We start from the raw sequence: 15,730 nt of genomic DNA, 5'->3' as shown, positions 1-15,730 counted from the left end.
TAATCCCAGCACTTTGGGAGGCCGAGACGGGCGGATCACGAGGTCAGGAGATCAAGACCATCCTGGCTAACCCGGTGAAACCCCGTCTCTACTAAAAAATACAAAAAACTAGCCGGGCGAGGTGGCGGGCGCCTGTAGTCCCAGCTACACGGGAGGCTGAGGCAAGAGAATGGCGTAAACCCGGGAGGCGGAGCTTGCAGTGAGCTGAGATCTGGCCACTGCACTCCAGCCTGGGCGACAGAGCGAGACTCCGTCTTTAAAAAAAAAAAAAAAAGAGTGGCCTCTGAAGCCACAGCCTCGAAGGACCAGATCTGTTGGGAGATGGATGTGCAGCAGGTTGATGCATATGCGTACCTGCCAGCACTGCTAATGGAAACTTTGCCACATGTTAAATCCAAAAATGATTGCTGGGTGATTTCCCCTTAGTCTCCCAGCAGGAATCCCAAAATATCTGGAAGTCTGTGGTCTAGTGGGAAAATCCCTTCCACTGTATTCATTGTTGACGTCCAGATTCCCAAACATGTGAGCATAAAGGACACATTCTGTGTCCCAGGCTAGGTAGTGGAAAGTAAACGAATCTTATATCTCAGCAGCCCCAGATTAAAAGCCCCCTATGCTATTTATTTGCCCTCTGGATTCGGAGAGCTATTTGCATGTCTGTAAAGTGGTGGTGATAAATAATACCTAACTCACAGAATGGGTGAGAACTCCTTAGTATTGAGCATATAAAGCTGGCAGACAAAAAAGTACTCAAAGATGCACTGATAGGGATGATTTTTATTTCTCCTAGATAATTTACAAAGTTAGAATTTACTGAGTTCTTGAGATAGAAGGGGAAAAAGAGTCAAGAGCTGTTAAAATCATCTGGTGAGGAGCATCATATCCTAATGCAGTCATCTTATTTTCAGAAAGTCCCTTTTCTAGAGTATAGGTCTGAAATCTGGCAGATTTTTTTTTTTTTTTTTTAGACGGAGTCTCACTCTGTCGCCTGGGCTAGAGTGCAGTGGTGTGATCTCGGCTCACTGCAAGCTCGACCTCCTGGGTTCACGCCATTCTCCTGCCTCAGCCTCCTGCATAGCTGGGACTTCAGGCACCCACCACCACTCCAGCTAATTTTTTGTATTTTTAGTAGAGACGGGGTTTCACCGGGTTAGCCAGGATGGTCTCGATCTCCTGACCTCGTGATCCGCCCACCTCGGCCTCCCAAAGTGCTGGGATTACAGGCTTGAGCCACCGCGCCCGGCCAGTAGGGAGTATTCTTTCTCCAAAGTCACTTCCAGGCCCATAGCTGGCTGTGGTTTTCAGGCGAGCAGGTTTCCAGCAGGCCCGTCTTTCAGGCGTGGCTTCAGCCTCCCTGGAGAGTGAGAGAGCCGAGCAGCCTGACGAGGTCCTGAACCACGACCAGCACTGACAGCTGGCTGTGTTCTCTGCAGGCACATCCAGGCACTCCGATTCTCCAGTGGGGAGGGGCCCAGAGTGGGAACACAGAAGAAGCAGAGTCCACCCGGTGAACAGGGTAACGATGGGCCCAGACACTCTGTTAGCAAGCTTCATTGGTGCCCTGGTCAGTCAGAACCTTGCATTTCATTGTTCATGCTTCTAGGCCAATATCATTTACTGCTTTGTGAAGGGTACTTGTTTGCTAAGGAAGTCTGAGCTGTGTGACCACACGGAAGTGTTTAGTGTGATTCCTTGGTGAAATGAGACTATGTCAATAATAATAATGTATTTAATTTACTTGAATACCGTTCTCTTTCTTTCAGCTTAACGTTCTCCATACAGAGCTGGCTAAACAGTTGGCAGACACAATGGTTCTACCTATTATACAATTCCGAGAAAAGGATCTCACAGGTAAAGTAGCTGAGTTCAATGCCAGTTACCTTCAAAATATTATGTAATGCACTTAATAATTCTTACTGCATTACTTTCTTTAAATGTGTGGATCGCTGAGAAATGCCTTTCTTTTTGAGCAGTTCAATTTAGCGAACTTTTACTGACTTCCCACTATGTTCCCGGCTCACCTAAAGGAGGTCACAGGCCAATGAGAAGACAGGTGTGGAAACAGATCGTTGCGATGTCATGTGATGAGGGCAGCAGGACAGAGATGCACAGGAGTGGAAACAGCACACAGAAAGGCGTGCTAGGGAAGGCCTCCTAGAGAAGGTGATCTCTGAGCTGGGTTTTGAAAAATGACATTAAGGTCGTGTTCCAGGTTAGGAGACATTTGTGAAGTCATGCTGTTCTTGGGGGAACCGTGAATGCTTTGGAATGGAAGGTGGGGGCTTGGAGAGGGGAAGACGGGATAGGAACCTTGCTTTCCTTGTGCTAGACTCTGGTGCTGCTCTTACGGAACTCCCAGTTAGTGAGTAAGGGAATCTGAGAGTAAGAAAACTTAGTTGTCCTTTTGGACTAATTTTGGTTCTTCAATTAAAATAAAGCATTAGGACAATTTTATATTTCTTAGAAATCAGGGTAGTCACAAAATGCACATAAAAAATAATGAATAATCTTGAAAAAACTTAGCTGATGTTAGAAAAGGGACTCTACATTTTCTAGTCCTATTCTCTCTTCATTGAAAGTATTTATTACTTAGAGTTTAAGAATTACATTTTCTAGAACACTGATATAAACAAGTCGCTGGGCCCCAAAAAGCCTAAACTAGAATGCTAAAACATCTGGTCAGTATAGTACTTACTCTTTAAAAATATATCACCTTGAACTTTTTTTGCGGCACGGTTGGAGGCGGAGAAAGGTTGCAGTAAATATAAAGACAAGTCTTAAAGGTGAAGATCGGCCGGGCATGGTGGCTCACGCCTGTTATCCCAGCACTCTGGGAGACCGAGGCGGGCAGATCACGAGGTCAGGAAATCAAGACCATTCTGGCTAACAAGGTGAAACCCCATCTCTATTAAAAATACAAAAAATTAGCCGGGCATGGTAGCACGTGCCTATAGTCCCAGCTACTTGGGAGACTGAGGCAGGAGAATGGCCTGAACCTGGGAGGCAGAGGTTGCAGTGAGCCGAGATTGCGCCACTGCACTCCAGCCCGAACAACAGAGCGAGACTCCACCTCAAAAAAAAAAAAAAAAAAAAAAAAAGGTGAAACTGTTCCCCGCTTTCTTTGAGATCCCCTGTGTTCATGTCACTTGAGGCTAAGGAACAATGATAGAACTGGCATAAACTCTACTTAAGATCAGTTTGGCAGCACTAAAACTTAATGAATAAAAAATAAGTAATACATCCATCTGCTTGCATAAAGGGAAACCTTGATTAAACAAAGCAGGAATTTTAGTGCTTTTTAGTGTTGCTCATCTATCATTGCATAGGAAGCTAAAACATGCGTGCTGCAGTCATCTGCTAATCATTCAGTCCTCACTGAATGCCTTAGCATTTTTTTTGAAGAGTTTTCTCTAAATAAAATCATTAGAAGTGAGTGGGATGTCATTTGAAAAACAAACTCCAAGTCTGTTTGAAAGAAGATAATCTTCTCCTAAGACCTGTGTTGTCAGATTTATGTCTTTCAGGTTTGCTTGTGGGAGGCAGAACTAGAATTGAGAGTGCCCAGCAGCATTAATGACAGTGGCCTCCGCTAATGCAGAGTGACCTCAAATGTGGATGAGTAGTATTTGCCCAGGATGGTGATTTTTTTAAGTGGAATAAAACTGCTCATTAGTAGTAAGAAGGAATCTTCTTAGTATCTTGAAAAAAGTTGAACATCCTTTTCTGATACCACCAGGACATCACTTTGAAGTATTTGGCCCCAGGTCATACCTGAGTCAACATCAGACCAAATTAGAATCTGACCTCCCCTCTGCTCCCACCATCTGCCTAGACAGTGGTGGTGTAGCTTACATTTCTCAGCTTTTATTTACTCACCAACACAAGTACGTAATTTGAATGAAGAGAACGCAAGAGATATTAAGGAAACTACTTAACATTGATAAGTAAAGAAACCTAAAACTTGACTCCAATGAGAAGTAAAAGATGGGAGAGAGAATAAGAAAAATGCAAGCAGGAAAGGGCAGAAAGTAGCCTGATACCAACAGAGAATGAATGACGCGAAGAGAACTGAAAAGCTGGAGGCAGTTTGGAGGCAAATTGAAAACCAGTATAACCAATATAGATGTGAATGGCTTTGCTTTGTTTGACAAAATGAAAATGGATTGTTTTAGAGTTGTAGAAAGTGTCACTTTCTTTTAGGTATTGATCGTTGTGTTTTTAAGTTTCTAACCTTGGACAGTCACTGCTATCAATGATCTTTTTGGATTTTTGGTCTTGGGCTTGGTTCAGCCATCTCTGTGCATGGTGGGCGTGGCACTCACTTGGAGTAATAGTTATTGGTGTTGGCTTGTCGCAAGTACAGTATGCTAGATTGTGTCACATTTTTCGTTAATACAAGCACCCCATATTCCTTTGGCCAGTGGTGACTCCAGTAAGTCAGATATTAAAATGGCAACACAGGAAGCTTCTAGGTTCTGGCTGTAGAAAGATGTATTAAGACACTCTATTTGGGGGCTGAGGCATCAGAACTTAAGTTTATACTCCAGGTCTCCATGAAAAGTACCTGTCCACCGCACTGTCCAGCCCACCTCCCCGGCGTGCCCTCTCCCTCACGGACCCTGAGCACTATGTGGAGATTCAGGGCTGCTCGGGCCGTGAGGGTCACTGGTGTGGGGCATGGTTGAAGCCCATATGTTCCAGTGAGCCCAGCTCCCAGCCTCTGGGCCAGGCCTGTGAGAGCTGGGACTGAGGGTGCAGGGGCTTCTCTTGCACGCATATTCTCTTATTTTTGGGGGGAAAGTGCAGAGCTCTGGGTTGGCATGTTTTATTTTTCATTGCTCTAAGACGGTCCCTTTTCTCCTTTTCAGAAGTAAGCACTTTAAAGGATCTATTTGGACTCGCTAGCCATGGTAGGCACCTTCTCCATTCCTGGTGTGTGGGTGTGTGGGTGTGTGGGCTTCCTGTGGCGGGGACGAGACCCTCAATGAATGTTCTTCCCTTTCGACCCTGACCCTCCTGGGTGCTCAGATGTCTGTTTATTTTTAGAGCATGACCTCTCAATGGCCAAGTACAGCAGGCTGCCTAAGAAAAAGGAGAATGAGAAGGTAAGAGAATGAGGAGGTAAATGTCGTTTTTCACTCCATTTACATAAAGGCCTTTCACGCCTTCCTCTTGTGAATTTATGGCATAAAAATTCACGAGTGTCTTTTTTTTTTTTTTTAAATATACATGGACTTTTAAAATTATTCATTCCTAATCTCATGAGTAGGCCTCCACTTCTCTATTCTATCTTTTCAAACTGGTTTATTAAACACCAGCTTAGAGCCATTGTAAGATTGTGATCACACAGGGGTTTTAACTTCAGCTTGCTGCCTCGTCTGACTCATTTATCACCCAGGTCACTTGAACTCCATGCCCCAAGTGCTGACTCTGATTCTTTAACCCATGCTTTCCAGGACCTTGGCTACTCTCGATAATATTGACTACTTTCATGCATGTAACTTTTTACTTCTGTTACATGATTTCCTTGGGCTAAATTATTTCCTTGGCATACATTCTCATGAGTGAACTAGAATGTCTGTGGCCTTCTTCAGTACGTGCTGCCATATTGTTATCCTGAAGGACTGCAGGACTGACGTTGCACTGTTCCCAGAAGAGTACTGGCTTCACCTCACTGCGGCCTCACGAGCACTGAGATGCTGTTTCTTGTGTATTTTTAATTTGGATTTTTTAGAAAGTTGAGGTGCAGCCTTATCTGTGTTTTATTATATTTGTCACAAAAATGGTTATAATGCCTAAACACACACATTTTGAAGAGTACGCTTTTGCAGAATTGTCATGTACAGTAGACAACTTGAAGTTTTCCTTTCACCTTTTAACCAGGTGAAGACCGAAGTTGGAAAAGAGGTGGCCGCAGCCCGGCGGAAGCAGCACCTCTCCTCCCTTCAGTACTACTGTGCCCTCAACGCGCTGCAGTACAGAAAGCGGATGGCCATGATGGAGCCCATGATAGGCTTTGCCCATGGACAGGTAGGGGAGTCCCTCCCTGAGGGCTAAAACCTAGGCCAGCTGTGGCGTTCTGCTGAGAGAGCACTTAGGAGAAACTGAAGCATCATCCATCATAGAAAGAAATATAAATGCACAATCTCCCTGGCAACTTTGTGGGATTCAGCACTGGGACAGCTTCCAGTTGAGCTGGGTCATCTTCAACTGGACATGCACTGGCCTCGAGTTAGGCCATATGTTTGGGAAATGAGGCCTGGGTCCCAAGCCTCTCTTGGGAAGGAGCCTATGTGGCCGTTTTTTCTAATCCAAATGAAAGCCAGCTGGGTGCAGCTCTCCTAGAAGCAGCTCCCGCCAGGGTTGGGGTAGCTCACCTGTCACCCAGGACTCCCGGCACTCCTTGCTGCTCTATAGTAAGGCCCCCCTCTGCTGGTTTCTCAGGCGGCACCTCTCCTAGGTGATCCCCAGCACCTAAACATCTGGGCATGGGGAGACGTTGCCAGTGCTTTATGAGGTCTTCTGTATTTATTGGGTTTCTATCCTCCTATTTAATGGCTGACTGAATATTTATCTTGAGAGGCTCTACTCTAAGGATGGGGACTTGACTACAGTGGCACCAGTGCAGCGGGGACAAGAGTGACCGTGAGTGTGAGGCTGATGGCACCGGCCCCTCACTTTCCACCCCGTCCTGCATTTGCCTCACTTGCATTGTCTCCAGAGCCATCCTTTGGCCTGTGAGAAAGGCACCCAGGAATCTTCTCTCAGTTGACAATCTAGGAACAGAAGGGGATGTGAGGAAGCAAAATGTTGTTAAGAAAGTCACCAACTTAAAAATACCTGATATGTGAACATCTAATACTTCTATAATACATTTTTAAGGCAGGTATCTTAAAAAACAAAAACCTCACGTCAGTGTCATTCAGCAAAAAGGGGAATGAGAGAAGAGCTTTAACCCATTTCCTGTTCAGAGAAAAAAAGTGCCGCTCACTGCCAGCACAGTACGCTCAGGGCAAACGGGAAAGGGGTTCGGAAAATACCCAAGCTCAGTTGTCTTCCTTTTTAGTCTAGTTGTTAGGTTGTTGAATGGTGAGTTCACTAGAGTCAGCCTATGCGTTTGGAAGTGATATTTAAATAGAGCGATAGAGTCTTTCTGTGTCATCTGAGTGAAGTAGCACCACCCAGCTCTGGGCGTCAGTCTTCAGCAGATCTTGGGAGCTGTCCAGGTGCTTATGGTGGGCACTTGTGCACACAGGTGTGCAGAAACTCATACTGTTGCCCTCCTCTCCCCTGCAGGCAGTATCGCAGCTGGCGGATGGCCTCGCCATGTTAGAGAATGCCAGGGCTCTCTTTGTTCTCTTTAGTTAACCCCTCCTGGATTGACGCCATCCCCCTGGGACCATAACCTCGCTCAGTCAGAGCCCTAGGGTCAGGAAGGGTCTCAGATCTAGCGTCTCAGAAGGATGAGCAGCTCCAGTCCTGAGCGGTCAGTGCTGTAGAACTTGCTTGATAAGAGGGTGTCCTGCAAGGCCTACAGGACAAGCTTGACACCAGCTGGTTTCATTCTTGTTCATGGCCAAGGACGACCTCACTGCTCCCAGCCTGGACTCTCTAAGTGAGTGCTCTGGCCACAGAGGGAGAAGAAGAGCTATGGGTACCATAGCACACATGTAGCCCCAGTCCTGGGGGAACAGCAGAGCACACCACCATTATTGAGTGGCAGGAGCATCATTGTTGAGAGCTGAGAATGGCATCTTTTGTTTTTCATATCCAGATATCAAGGCACAAGACCAAGTAGGCCCTTTCCCTATGGATTATTTTAAAATGCAGATGAAAATAATAGCTCCTTCTCCTAGACAAGTTTGTCGCCTGGCACTGTGGGGTCGTCATCTGGATGATTCAGAAGCATTAGCTCTCCTCCTGCCTCATCCGACCTTGGCAATCAGGGTTTACTGAGCCCCGGCATCTGTGAGCTGATGGTTCTGTGAACATAGCACTTCCTGCTGCTCACGAAGGCATATGTGGTGGAGACTCACCAGGCTTTTCGGCACCACCCACCTTTGTGGAGGTGTGGGGACTCCATTCCTGCCTTCTCCAGCCCTTGAAGTCATGTTCGGTCCTCATGCCTGCAAACTGAGGCTCTGTAATCGGTGCGCAGGTTTTTGAGAGCAGAACAGTGACCTCCAGTGTCATACTGACGCGACAGGCTGTGATGTGGCTGCAGAGCCGGCGTCTTACCTGGCCTTCCGTTCATCCATTCACCCACTTTCCTTAGGGATTATGTGAGCTCCTGCCCTAAGGAGCTTGCAGAATAGTAGAGGAGCTAAGACATGGCCTAGGAGTCTGAATTCCAAAGGAGCTCAGGGAGGGGAAGGGGAGAGGCCACCACGACATTGTGACATTGGAAATGCAGAGTGCTGATGTAACCAGTTAAATGATATTAAATGATTAATATTCATTTTGATATTTAACATTTCAGGGGTTCCAAATGGCATTTCCAGTGGTGATCTCTGTATGATTCAAAGATCATGGGGCCAGAAGAGCCCCGTGCGTGTATCACCTGGGTTAGGATGACCACAGTCATCCGTTTTTAACCTGTGATAACTAAGTACATTAGAATACATGCTTTCCCAGGGTGTCTGGGAAGTCGATGCAAAGCCGTCAGAACTATGCTGAGAATTCCTGCTAGCCTCTTCAGGGTCAGAGGTCGATGTTGGTGCCCGCCATGCCGGGAAAGAGAGGCTTCCAGGCCAGACAGATGAGCTGGGTTAATGTGTGAGAGAATACCCTTGCTCACACAGAACGTTTTCTCTCTTTTCTATCTTGCAACTGTTACTGTTACCTCTCAACCAGCAAACATAGAAAATGGAGCAGTTCATACCTAATGGGCAGATGTGTAAAAGTCATGGCTGTAGAAGAATGGAAACGGAGCTGCTCAGGGTGGGATGATGCAGATGCCACTAATACACAGAAATGTTCTTCTTCCCCTCTCCCGTACCCCTGCCCTCCAGGGTTTGTCAGGGGGACCCAGACTTTCTGGGGAGTGAATATTAGACAGGAGTCACAGGAAGTAAGGAATCCCTTCCATGGGCACCCAAAGCCAGCAACTGTGGTTTCAGTTTCAAAGTGCATGGTGTTCAGGTGTAGATTCAGTAGAGATGCTGCCAGTGCATCTCAGTGCGAGGCGGGCCAGCCAGCTGTGATGGCTGCCCTCACACTGCCTGTCTCACCTTCAGTGAGTTCAGTGATCACTTCCCTGGATGATTTTCAGAATATTTTATATCTTTCAGATTAACTTTTTTAAGAAGGGAGCAGAGATGTTTTCCAAGCATATGGACAGCTTTTTATCCTCCGTTGCAGACATGGTTCAAAGGTAATGCTGCACTCCGGCCGGCTTTTGTGTGCCCCTTGCCTTTCCTGCTGCTCTGACATCTCTGGGAGGTCGGGGGAGGGTTCTAACTGTGCAGGGCCGCACAGAGCCTCTGTCTACCCCAGAAATGCTCAGTAACAGTGCCCTCACCTTAGCTGCCAATATTCATAAATATCTGGGGCACCCTGGTGGAGTTTTCTCTGGATCTCTTGTTGTGAATGTTGGAGTTTCACATGTTACATGCCTGGGAGTCCAGCTTAGCTTTGCTGTGGTTTTAGAAGAGCTCTTGGCTTTCTTTGAGAGTACATGGGAGTAGCAGGTGGAAGTGCTGTCACTTTTCAGGAAACTCTGACCAGCGCGTTAATTTATAATAGACAAAGGAGGGACAGAGCCTTTTTAGAATTAATTTTTAAAACTGCATGTGCTTATTTTAAGAAATACAACATCACTCTCTTCAGTAGCTGAGTAACTGCCACACTTACCTGAGGCTGTGGCCGCCCTGCCGCCCGCCCTCCCCAGCTTCCATGATGGGGAGCTCTGCGGGGGGCCCTGGCCCCTGCAGCCTCAGGCTTGGTCCATCCAGAGCACGGCATGGGCTTCCCAAGTGCTTGCCACGAGCTCTGGAGTGTAGAAATAGGTCCGTGTGTGTGTGTGTGTGGAGTTGACAAATAGACAAAATGGAAGTAATAGGAATTTTATTTCATGTGGATACATGAAGAGAAAGTTGCTCATTTTCTTGAAGATGTTGCATTTCACCACACCTCACGAAGGCTAAACCAGGGAACTAATCTAGGTAGAAGTCTATCTGAAATGCTCCAAAAATAATCAGTCCCAAGAAAAACCAGTGCTGAGCATTGAGACAGACGCAAAGGGAGTCGAGAGCATGTACCCTTCCTGAAAGTCACTGAGCTGTTTCGCTCTGAATAATTGGCAGCGGTGAGTGATGTAGCTTTTATTTATAATTATGCTAGAAACCAACTTGTGAAATCTGATTGCAGTTTCTTGCCTTTTAATTTGTTTGGTTCTTAGCCCCTGGGAATGTTAGGAGGAGGTAGAAGATGAGAGGCTATTAAATGGTCACTTTGTAAAAGTATCCTCTCTCCCTCATCTTTCACTGTCTCTTCCTCATCCTGCTTTAACTCTCAGAATTCCTCGGCCTTCTATGTTTCTGGAAGAACCATCATCTATGCCTCAATTTTTTTCACACACCTGATTATTTTCTGAATGGGTGGGAGGACATCTGTGCCCATGCGTGTGAGATGTCGTGGTTTCCTCTTTCTGCAGATCTTAGAGCCTGTGTCTTCCCTTCTTGTCAGCATTTCCATGAACCATTATTAGGCCAACCCAAGTATAGCACCAGCCATCCTGAGAGAACCACAACCCGGGCATTAACGTCAGAGGCTGCGCCTGGGCTACATGGCCTTCTCTGTGCAGGCTGGGGCTGGCTCTGCGAGTCACCCCCTCTGTCTGACAAGCTGTATTTAGCTATGGGGTGACAGGCAGCTGGTGGGGTTTCCAAACTGAACCTTGCGGTACTTGATTCAAATAACTAAAGTACTGTTTTGAGTGCTACTTTTCCTATAATTTTTCATTTCATGTTGGTGAGTAAATATGACCACTCTTCTCCAAACCAAGGGGTGGTTTTGCTGCTGCATTGCCATGCATGAGCGGCCAGCCCACCCAGGGAGGCCTCAGAGCAGGATCTGGTGGTGGCCTTGAAGCTGTGCAGCCCTTCCCTGGGGGATGATGCCACAGGTGCTCTGTGCTTTCACGGTGGGGGTGGATTCAGAACCCAGTGGTGGGAATCGCACGGCATGGTTTCCAGCCACCCCGCAGAGCTTTCTTTATCCCCTAACCCTATAGTGATACAGTTTTACCTTTCTGCAGCTCATATCTATAGATGAACAGATATATAATTATGTGTGTGTGTGTGTGTATATATATACATGTTTTTTTTTTTTTAAAATCTGTGAAGAGAACCAGTTGAAAGCAATTAATTTTAACCCTGTTCCTTTGGTTCCCGGGAACCTTGGGATGAGCTCCCAGTGTTTGAGCCTGAGTCTGTGTGGGGCAGGGGAGAAGGGGAAGGCAGGTCAGCTACTAAAAGTCTCCTGGAGTTGTACGCAAGATGCCACGTTTGTGCCCGTGTCCTTCTGGGGACAGGATCCTTCTTTTGTATCACATCTTCAAAGAGGTTTCTCACCCATAAAAGCTGACCCTGAGCTCTTGACAGGCTCTTGGTCCCTCCTCCCCCTTCTCCCCTCCCCCTTCCTCCTCCCCTGTCCTATGTGCTGAGCTTGGTCTTCCACGTTCCATTCTCTCAGCCAGGGCAGTGACAAGCAGGCGAAGCTAATCAAGTTTGTCCTCCAGCTTACCTGTCCTAAGGCCACCAATGGTAGAGTTCCCCATCATCCCAGTCAAATGTCAGAAAAGCCAAAATTGAGCTGCATTAAAGACGAGATGCTGACCAGGAGCGGAGGCTCACGGCCATAATCCTAACACTTTGGGAGGCCGAGGTGGGTTGGTCACTTGAGGCCAGGAGTTCAAAACCAGCCTGGCCAACATGGTGAAACCCCTTCTCTACTAAAAATACAAAAATTAGCTGGGTATGGTGGTGCATGCTTGTAATCCCAGCTGTTTGGGAGGCTGAGGCATGGGAATCGCTTGAACCCAGGAGGCGGAGGTTGTAGCGAGCCAAAGCAAGAGTCTAGATAGACAGACAGACAGACAGACAGATAGATAGATAGATAGATAGGGAGTGGGGAAATATGGAATGTCCAAGCCAACATTCCTTAATTACAGAAGAGAGAGAATCCTGAGGTGCTCACGTGGAGAAACACTGGCCCCCGTTTGCTTCTGATTTTAACCCTGTGATTGCCGTGTCTCCTGTAACACAGTGCAGAGGAAGCCTCCTCTAAAGTGTGATTTCTCAGATGGATGGGCCCTGTTGGGCAGACTGTCACAACTGGGTGGGGTGGCCTGGTGAGGTCTAGCTTAGTAGGGGTAAAGGGCAGCCACCATTTCCACACCTCAGCACACACCTCCATGAAAACCAGGGGCTAATGTCCCAGAGCCAGGCCATCTGTCCACTTACCCCTGTGTGGGCAGCCCTCGGCCTGCTAGCCCACGCAGCCTCGGGGCAGATCTGTGGCTGTTAAAAAAGGAAAAGCATTGCCTTTGGCTTTGTGGTTGCACCTTAGTACCACTTCCTGGTCATTTTCCTGTCAGCACCACTCCTGCCTGAACCAAGAGCAGGGGAGGCCTGACTACCATTTCATTCCTTCCTTTTTGGAACTTGCTTAGGCTGCCTGTGTGAGCAGCCCTGGAGGAGGGGTTCTCAAAGCTTTTCTCCAAAAATGTGCATCAGCGGTGCTGAGCATGGATACCTCTGTCAGCAGCAAAACTGTTCAGCTGAGTTCAAGCATAGTTCAGTGGCATTCCTTAGGTTCTGTTTTAAAACAGCAGTCATATAAACACATTTACTACTGCAAAATTGAGTCCCTGTGATTCATAGTTTTCAGGGCCTAAGGGTAGAGGGTTGTGGCCTTGTAGGAGGCTGGCAGCTCCATCTGTAAGGCCAGAAGCTTGGCGGGGGTGGAGTGATGGCTGCCAGTGGCTTCTTAGTAGTGCTGGGTTGGCCAGCAGTGAGTAACTGACCCAACACCTTTTGTCTTAAGCATTCAGGTAGAACTGGAAGCTGAGGCGGAAAAGATGCGGGTGTCCCAGCAAGAATTCCTTTCTGTTGATGAATCGGTTTACACTCCAGACTCTGATGTGGCCGCACCACAGATCAACAGGAACCTCATCCAGAAGGCTGGTTACCTTAATCTCAGAAAGTGAGAACGCCACTGTTTGCCTTTTTCTGAAATCAGTTTTCCCTAAGAAGTGGCTGAAAAGCAATCTTACATGCCCCATTAAAGTCAGAGGGAGGTGGGCGGGTGAGACTGGGAAGAACTCCCATCACAGCAGCCCTCCCACTTGCAACATAGGAAACCTCTGGGGCCCAGGCACCAAACTGCACTAAGAGATGGGGCTGGAATGAGTCCTCTAAGAGCCCGGTGCTGTAGACTCCAGGACACTGTGGCCATGTGCAAACAGACCACTCTTAACTGTTACCATCCTGGACCACTGACATTTTGTATCCCGTCATGCCACTTCCCCCACACCAGCTGGCAGGTGAGAGCCATGTGCTGGAGACCTACCCGCGAGCCAGAGGCAGCGTCAGGAGGCTTTTAGAGTCAGTTCGATTCATACTGATTGGGTCACACATTTACCACTCGGGTCTTTAAGTGTCCATTTTGAATGGAAGGGATGATCAGGTTTAAGTGCTTCTGTGAGCGCAGAGGATATTGTCATGGTGTTGTGTGAAAAGCACTGACTTGGGAATCAGACAGCCCAGCTGGGCTGAGTCTTGATCTCTTCATCTGTAAAATGCAGCTGATAACCGCACCTGCTTTATGAAGTTAGATTGAATGTGTTCATCCCTCCCAGGCAGTGAGCACTCAGATGTCAGCCGCTGCCATTTGGGGAAATTACTGGGACAGGAAAACCAGTGCCTTTGGACATAGTTGCTACTCTGTAAATACTGAGCCAAGTAAATGTATTTGAAAACCCCCAGTGGAGGGTCCATGGAGAGGAACTGCCAGCTGTTAGCAGGCTGGAGCACCTCTAAGGTCTGTGAACTTGCAGCGATCACAAGCTAAATGTCCCCTGTAGTTCTGCAGGCGTAGAAAACCCACTGGGTTCTGTTGTTACTTGCCAGGAACTAGATTTTCCTTTTGTAAGCAGCCCACAAAACAAGAACGACCTTCAGTTAAAGCAAATCTGTTGAGAGCCTCCTAGGACGGGTGGGTGCTGTGGGCTAAGGCAGCCCTGAGTAGATTCAGAGCAGCTCAGCTCCAGGTCTCAGAGAAATGATTCTCCAGGTGTTCAGTTCTTCATGGTGGCGGACTCATTCTAGTTCCATCTCCTGGTTTAGTAGTCAGCGTGTGGCTGCAGTGCGGGGAGTCGGCCCTGGGACTGGTATCTCCTTTGGAAGCAGAGCCCATGATCTCCTAGATCATTCCAGCTAAATTGTACCCTTCTGCTGCTCTTTCCACTTGAATGGGCAGTTTTGCTTTAACGATATAAAGAAACACATTATTTCCTTTTTTTTTTTTTTTTTTTTTTTGAGATGGAGTCTCGCTCTATAGCCCAAGCTAGAGTGCAGTAGCACCATCTTGGCTCACCGCAACCTCTGCCTCCTGGGTTCAAGCAGTTCTCTGTCTCAGCCTCCTGAGTAGCTGGAACCACAGATGCCTGCCACCACAACTGGCTAATTTTTTTGTATTTTTAGTAGAGACAGGGTTTCACTATCTTGGCCAGGCTGGTCTTGAACTCCTGACCTTGGAAACACATTATTTCTAAAATGCCACCAGTACCCATAACGAGGCAGCAAGACTTAGAGGTGCGGCTGGTGCTTTCTGGTACTAATGGGCTTTTTAAAACACAACCCACAGCAAAACAGGGCTGGTCACTACCACCTGGGAGAGGCTTTATTTCTTCACCCAAGGCGGGAATCTGATGTGTCAGCCCAGGGGAGCCGTGGCTGGAGGTTTGATCCAGGACCTGGACAACTGCTCAGTAATGGCCGTGGATTGCGAAGACCGGCGCTACTGCTTCCAGATCACCACACCCAATGGAAAATCGTATGTCTCACGCGTTTTATTTGGGAGGAGAAGGAGTATAGTGGTTTCACCCGTGCCAGGGGCCTCCTAGTTCATTCCTACGTGCCAGCCCTCTGTGGGAGAGGCCCCAATCTGGGTATTGTTTACCTTTCAGGAGGATGATTTTCTGCTCTTTAAACAAGCCCGTGTGACCCATAAGGGATCCAGCCTGCCTTATCCCATATGGAGATAAGTGAGGGTTTGTCTGTAGCTTTGGAGATGACCTACATGTGTGAGACAGCAACAGAAGTGCGTGTTAGCACAGATTCTGAGAGAGAGAGAGAAGGCTGTAGCAACTCCTAGCCTGTTGTAAAGAAGCATTTGTGTTTGGATTGTGGCAGGGGAGGGTAACTGTATTTTGGTAAGGACGACCTTCCTGAGGCCATTTTTCCAGCAGAAGCGGGAGTTGTGAGAAGTGCACTCCGCTGCAGCAGTATTGGCGCTGCCATGCTGTTCCCACACGGCCTGTGTACCTGAGGGGCCCCAAAGAGGTGGTACTTTAACGATCCACAGCCTGTGGTCGCTCACAGTAGATCCCGTCCCAGTGGGATCCCCTCTCAGAGCAGTGGTTTTTAAACTGCTCCAAGGAGTTCGGAGTCCCGTGGAGGGGCTTCAGGGTTCATCTCCCTGGGGAGAGGAGTGGCCCTGCCCATCA

The 15,730-nt window shown here is 47.6% G+C and overlaps 1 protein-coding gene across 4 annotated transcripts in view; it reads left to right on the top strand.

Moving 5' to 3' along the window:
- The window catches only part of APPL2 (adaptor protein, phosphotyrosine interacting with PH domain and leucine zipper 2), a 62,124-nt gene that overhangs the window by 24,049 nt on the left and 22,345 nt on the right, over positions 1–15,730 (top strand). For all 4 annotated transcript variants that reach the window (XM_008004504.3, XM_073021052.1, XM_073021053.1 and 1 more), the window contains 7 exons: positions 1,764–1,851; positions 4,869–4,910; positions 5,047–5,105; positions 5,884–6,030; positions 9,291–9,373; positions 13,048–13,206; positions 14,869–15,057. In XM_008004504.3, coding sequence (XP_008002695.1) covers positions 1,764–1,851; positions 4,869–4,910; positions 5,047–5,105; positions 5,884–6,030; positions 9,291–9,373; positions 13,048–13,206; positions 14,869–15,057 — 767 coding nt within the window. The remainder of the gene's footprint in view (positions 1–1,763; positions 1,852–4,868; positions 4,911–5,046; positions 5,106–5,883; positions 6,031–9,290; positions 9,374–13,047; positions 13,207–14,868; positions 15,058–15,730) is intronic.

The sequence above is a fragment of the Chlorocebus sabaeus genome, chromosome 11 (assembly GCF_047675955.1).
Source record: "Chlorocebus sabaeus isolate Y175 chromosome 11, mChlSab1.0.hap1, whole genome shotgun sequence".
NCBI lineage: Eukaryota > Metazoa > Chordata > Mammalia > Primates > Cercopithecidae > Chlorocebus > Chlorocebus sabaeus.
Note: the sequence above shows the minus strand (reverse complement) of the source record. Positions and strands in the feature narration are given on the sequence as shown.